We start from the raw sequence: 6,568 nt of genomic DNA, 5'->3' as shown, positions 1-6,568 counted from the left end.
TCAGACCAGCCAAAGTCCTCGACTTACGACCACAATAGAGCCCAAATTTTCTGCTGCTAAGTGAGACATTGGTTTACGACTTTTTGTTGCCACAGTTGTTAAATGAGTCGCTACAGTTGTTGAGTGAATCTGGCTTGACTGCTTGTCAGAAGGTCGCAAAAGGGGATGACGTGGCCCTGGGACACTGCAACGGTCATAAATATGGGTCTGAATTTTGATCTCATGACCACGGGAATGCTGCAACGGTCGTTAAGTGTGAAAAACAGCCGTAAGTCACTTTTTTTCAGTGCCGTTGTAACTTTGAATGGCCACTAAGTGTTGTAAGTCGAGGATTACCTGCAGTGCAGGCATGACCACAAGACCTGGGGAAGGGCTGCTGAGGGCCCCTTTGCTCATGGAAACGCTGAAGTTGCTAGGAAATTGCATCTTGCCCCCCCTTTTGAGCCCCCCTTTGGGGAAACCCTCCCACCCCCGTCGTCTTCTCCTCCAGCATGGAAAAAGGACAACCTTCTGGCACTTGGAATTCGGGGTTTTAATGGGTGGCGTGAATGCATTTTATCGGTTGGAGAGGAAACCTTTTACAGAAATGGATGGAGAAACTTCTCCCTTTACAATCTGAGCTCTTCAGTTTCTCCGTAACTTTTCTTCTTGAGTCCAGCTCCTTCGGGCAGCAGGATGAAGTCAGGTTTCACTCGAGCCAAGACAAAAACGTCAAGGTAGACTACAAATCTTGCAGCGTTTCCAGGAATCGGGTCCTCCCAGCTCAGTCGGACCTTTGTCCTGGCCGTTTTATTTCCTTATTAAATTCTTATGCTGCCCGTCTACCCCATCAGGTGACTGGCCAACTTATAGATTGCAAAAAGTCAAGTAGAAAAATCATCAAGAACGTCAAAACGATACAAATTTTAAAAAATCCCAATACTACCAAAACCCGGGATGAAGAGAGGGAGGGCCACGGAGGGGTCTCCGCCTGCTTATTTACTTTTCTTCCATGGTTGCTGCAAAATGCACTCGCACAAATGCACAAACAGGGTTTTGGGGAGTGGGCTTGGGGGGGGCCTTTGGTTTGGTGCCAAGGAGTTCTGCGTTGTGCGTGAGGATCCTCTCTTTAAAATCTCCAGAATAACAATGTTGGCTCATCTATATAAAGATGAGCATTATTCCCCAATATTCTAAGCCAGGAGTCTCCAGACTTGGTGACTTTAAGACTTGTTGACTTTAACTCCCGACTTCCCCAGCCAGCTTTGTTCCCTAGTTGGGTTCATGGAAGGTCTGCAAGAAAAGAACCAAAACTCAGAGAGCACCAAGGACCCCACAGTCCTCCTCCTCCTCCCTGCAAACCCCACCCCCTTCCCGCACTGATGGCGCTCCCTAGCTGGGTCAGGAGATGTCTGTAAGAAAACCACCCAGGTCAGAGACCGCCTGGGACCCCCGGGTCAACCAAGGGAGAGGACCCGGGGAGGGCAGGAGCAGCTTAGGTAAGAGATCAATGGGGGAGGCATGGGGGTCATCGTAAGATGTTGGGTTGCTTTGCGCCCTCCAGTCCTGGGGAGCCTGGGTCTCGCCTGCCGCCTCCTCGGAGGGAAGTGCTGGCTCCCTGTGAAGGGGCAGAGGGCCCACTTAGTGGAAAGAGCGAGGTGGGGGTCTCGCCCTCAGTGCCAGGGAATCGGCCCCTTCCGAGCCCTTGGACTGGGGCCCTGCGTTGGCCGCTTCTGGTTCACCCAAACGGCATCCCCACGAGGCCCTCAACCTACAGATCCCCCCTGCCCCTCAGGGGAGCCACGAAGGGCTGAGGTCCTCACCTGGGGCTCCTCTCACCAATCTTGGGCAGCTTGGCCTCCGCTCCTTTCGTACTTGGACCGCTCCACTGGATGCTCTTCCAAAAGACGCCGGAGGGGTCAGTGACGAAGCAGTCGAAGGTGGTGCGGAGGTCCTGTGCTGTCACGGAGGAGAAGGTCAGACTCCGGGTCAGCTGGCTGCCTTTCTCTCTGGGGACACAAGGAGCAGAAGAGAAGCTGCAGGAGGAGGAGGAGGACAGACAGACAGACAGCACAAACCCCGAAGGCTTCTTCCCCGAGGCCTTGCCTGGTCCTTGGCTCCCTCCAGAAGAGCTGGGCCCACGGCTTCCCCAGGCCCACCTCCTCTTCCCACCTCTTCCAGAATCCGAGGTGGAAGGGACCTTGGAGGTCTTCCAGTCCAACCCCCTGCTCAAGCAGGAGATCCTATACTAGCATTCCAGACCAGCGGCTCTCCCGTCTCTTCTTAGAAACCTCCAGTGAGGGAGCCCCCACAACTTCTGGAGGCAAGGAGTTCCACCGATTAATGGCTCCCACTGACAGGGAGTTTCTCCTTAGTTCCAGGTTGCTTCTCCTGGATTATTTCCCATCCCAAGTAGAAGTTTAATCCGGGATAGGTCCTGCCTCTCCTGTTTGGGAAGGAGCCGGACTTCCTCTACTCACTCGGTGGCTTCCTCCTCCACCGTCCCGTTCGGGTACAGCTGGTCCACAAAAGTGCCGTTTGCCAGCCAGTACATGATGCCGCTCTCTGGGTAGGTGGTTGTGCCCACGCAGGAGACCTGAACCTTCTGTCCTGGGAGGCACAAGGAAAAGCAGAACACGGCTCACCCGTGGAGGAATTGCAGGGGCCCCCTCTGCCCCCCCCCACAGGCACCATCCCTCCCACGGAGGTTCCCCCACCCGCTCCACTCAGCGGCTCCCTCTGGATCTCATTAAGTCAGTTTTTCCCCATTTTGCGACCTTTCTTTCCTCAGATGTTAATCACTGCAGTTGACAAGTTAGTAACCCTGTTGTAAAGTGGATCTGCCTCCCCATAGACTTCGCTCCTCAGAGGTTCGCAAAAAGGGACCCCAGGACACGGCAACTGTCATAAGTACAAGTCAGTTGCCAAGTGTTTGAATTTTGATCACATGACCATGGGGTTATAAGTCACCCTTTTCAGTGCCGTTATAACTTCAAACGGTCACTAAATGGACTTTTGTACATTGAGGACTACCTGTAGCTTGTCCCAGACTGTAACCCATCCACTTCCCCCCCACCCCCGGACCCCTCCCCTCTCCTGGTACATGGCAGGACCTACCGATGGCGGCCTGGATCTGGAGGTCAGAGGTGATTTGCGACTCCTTTGCTGCTGGAGCTGAAAAGAGAGCAGGGAGGTTGGGGGGGGGGGCAACAGCTGCACACTCCCCTTCCAGGGTCTTTGGAGGAGGAGGGGGCCTCCCTTCGTCTGGGTGCATGAGGTCTGCAAGGGGCGGTCAATAAATTTAATAATAAAATAAATAAAATAATATAAAAATAAAATAATACAAAAATTAAAAATAAAATAAAAAATAATATATTTTTAAAATAAAATAATTAAATAAAATATAACTTAAAATAATAAAATACAAAATAAAAATTAAATAAAATTTATATAAAATAAGATAAAATAATAAAATAAAATAAATAAAATGTAAAACAATAAGTATAAATAAAATAAAAATATAATAAAAATTAAAGTTTAAAAAGTAAAATAGGACTCTGGAAACCAGAATCGGGAGGAGGCTGGGAGGCCCTTTTCTGATTAGCCAACTTTACCAAACAAACGGGTGCTTCTGTCAGCTGCCACTCACTTCCGCAGAAGCCTGGATGGGGCTGGACTGATGGAGGACTTGCACTCTGCACCTACCACCCCCTCCCCCTCCTTCTATTCCCATCCTAGATCGGTCTCGGCCACTCTCCTCTGACCCCCAGCGCCCTCTCTCGCCCCACTCTCTCTGCTGTGGGGCTGCCCAGAAGCCAAGCGCAGCTTCTTGCCTTGATAAAGATGAGAGGTGGGGGGGTGGGGGGGTGATTGGGGCTGGGCAGCAGCTCTTCCACTGATGTCATGGAAACATGAATAGCACCATCGGCATTGACAAAATTGCCATCGGTCAATTGCAGAAGGCAGCTTCACTCAGAGGAGCTGAGGACATCCTGCCGCCTCTTACGCCCTCCAACACCCACGTGTGCCTATCGCAGGTCCTTGGGGAGGACTCGGACAGGTGGTAAAAAGAGGCCAGCTCCAGACTGAACACCTGGCTGTGCGACCACTCACAAGAAGACAACGCAGTGTAGTGCAGTGCCACCCCGTGGCCCTACCTTGGATGGAGAGGGACACACTAAGCAGAACCAGCAGCAGGCAGGCAGCGAGGGGCCGGGCATCTGGAAAGAGAGGAGGGGGAGATCAGTGGGGGTCTTTGGGAAGTGGAGCCCGGGACTCTGAAGGCATCTGGTTTTGAAGACAATTAAACTCAATGGTGGAAAATGTAAGGTTTAGGCAAGAAAAACCGGAATTGTTGAAGTCCACAAGTCACAAAGGGGTCATAGTTCCCCACCTCTTGCTTTACGTATCATTTAGAGTTGGGCAGCTTTATAAATGTACTAAAATAATGAACTAAAAATAATAAAATCCCCAGTCAAGCTGCACTGGATATCCGTTCTCTTTTTCAAGAGAGGCAATTAAAAGAAAGACCCAAGAAGGAAGCAAAAAAGAGTAGAACAGATTGTCTCCAGCACCTCACGCCCAGATAAGCAGGGGTTAACCCCAGACAAACCATCAAGCAGAAAAGAATGCCCTCCTAAAGGAACTAGCAAGGGGGAAACCCACACTCCCACCAAAACTGACAGGTATATAAACCGCTGGTATATAAACAGGGAGCAGAACACACACATTCCATAACCCTGATGATGTTACCTAATCAGGTCATGAAATGTCCCATACAGACAAACAACCCAGCTCAAAAGAGAACCAAGGATCCCACGCGTCTCGTCTTCAAAGTTTTGTCAAAACAGCTGGCATAATGGATTAAAGAAGATAGTAATCCATTCAATATATAAACAGCCCACCTATCTACCTACCCATCTATCATCTATTTATCTATCTATCTATCTACCTATCTATCATCATTATCCATCCATCCATCCATCCATCCATCCATCCATCCATCCATCCATCCATCTATGGATAGATACCACAAACGTGCAAAGAGTCAACGGCTGGGCTGCCCCTCCTTCTCCTTTTGGGACCGTCCAGCCACAGTTGGCCGCTCAGGGCTCTGCGCCTCTGCCCTAAAGGGGGACCAGCCTCGCCTGCCGCCCCTGAAACCCCAGGGGGACCCGCGGGAGGGCTGGCCTCCTTGCCACCTTGCGCCCGGGGGCTGTTGGCGGCCCCTTCCCCAAGCTGCTGGGTCTCCTCCCCCTTAAATGTCCCAGCTGGTCCCTCGGGGCGCCTGGCTCGGCTCCGGAGAGGCAGAAGGGGCTCAGGTGGGGGGTCTCGATCCCCTCCCGCCCAGCTGCCCCGGAGCAGACCTTTGCCAGGCTGCCGGGCGTCCCGGGCTGAGCCCACCGTCGGCGGCTTCTGGGCCAGGTGGAGCTGGAGCGGCGTCCCTGGCTCAGGTGGGCGCTGCCCGAGGGTCGCTTCTGCGGGGCAAGAAGGGCCCGGGAGCAGGTGGGAGGCGGCGGGGGCTTACCTGGGGCTGAAGGGGGCATAGCAACTTCTTCCTCCCTCCTTCCGGGCTGATGTGGCGGAGGCAGAAGCGGCGCTTTATAGGCTGCTTTGGAAATAAATCAGCACTTTTCGGCTTTCGTGTGACTCAGCCGCCCACCCTCGGCCGCGCTCGGAAAAACGTCCGGGGCCAGCCCTGCCCCAGCCCGGAGCTTTGGGGAAGACCCCCGAGTGATTCCCTTGGGCTCTTTTGCGGAGGGGCTGCGGCAGAAGCAAGGCGAGGCTTCCCAGGCAAAACAGCCGGAGCGAGAGCCCTGAGACTTATAGATCGCTTTCCAGCCATTTCCAGCCCTCCCTAAGCAGATACAGAGTCAGCCTCTGGCCCCCAACACTCTGGGTCCTCAGAGAAGGCTGAGTCAACCTCAAAATACCAGGTTTCCCCCCTGATCGGACCCCCAGTGCCCATTGCCATCTGGGTCGATGTTTTGGCAGCCGCCTGGAGTGTGGGTACCTCTCCAGGAGGTTTGGCATTCTTCCCCAGCGCCAGGCGTCCTTGAGGCAGTGAATCTGGCCACTTGGCACCTCTGGTTCCTCTCAGTGTCCTCCCCCCCTTCCCTATCTTTCTCTGCCCCCTCCCTCCGTTCATGGCAGGATGCCAGCAAGCTGAGTGCTGCCTAGTAAAGATGGCACAGGTGGCATGTAACCTCTCGCCCCTTTTCCTGTCCCAGGTGGTGGTGAAAGATGGGGGCTGCCACACTTGGTTAGAGGGTGCCCACATATCCCACTTGCTGCAGGTGCCAAATAAGCCCCGGTAACCAGGCAGAAGAAGTCAGTGGTGGACCCGGAGTCTGCCCCTCGGAAGTGACCAGGGGGGGGGAGGAATGGCCATCTGGTGCCCCTTCAAGAATGGTGTCCTTTTCGCCGACTCACATCAAATGAATTACAGACCAATCTCCCTGCTAAATTCAGATTATAAAATATTTGCTTCAATATTGGCAGAAAGACTCAAATGATACTTAAATAACTTTATTCACCCTGACCAAAATGTGTTTCTGCCAAAGAGACAAATCAAAGATAATATGAGAAT

The 6,568-nt window shown here is 52.7% G+C and overlaps 1 protein-coding gene across 1 annotated transcript; it reads right to left on the bottom strand.

The window, feature by feature from the left end:
* Nucleotides 1-489: 489 nt before the first annotated feature.
* On the bottom strand, nt 490-5,759 carry IL18BP (interleukin 18 binding protein). Its single transcript, XM_081953132.1, has 6 exons — nt 5,507-5,759; nt 4,137-4,199; nt 3,097-3,153; nt 2,460-2,589; nt 1,803-1,988; nt 490-1,272 (listed from the first exon to the last, which is right to left on the bottom strand). Exons 1-6 carry the CDS (start codon nt 5,523-5,525, stop codon nt 1,203-1,205), a joined length of 525 nt encoding a protein of 174 aa, XP_081809258.1. The 5' UTR covers nt 5,526-5,759; the 3' UTR covers nt 490-1,202.
* Nucleotides 5,760-6,568: the final 809 nt, after the last annotated feature.

The sequence above is a fragment of the Natrix helvetica genome, assembly GCF_964273705.1.
Source record: "Natrix helvetica genome assembly, chromosome: 4".
Taxonomy (NCBI): domain Eukaryota; kingdom Metazoa; phylum Chordata; class Lepidosauria; order Squamata; family Natricidae; genus Natrix; species Natrix helvetica.
This window is presented reverse-complemented; position numbering and strand designations above follow the sequence as displayed.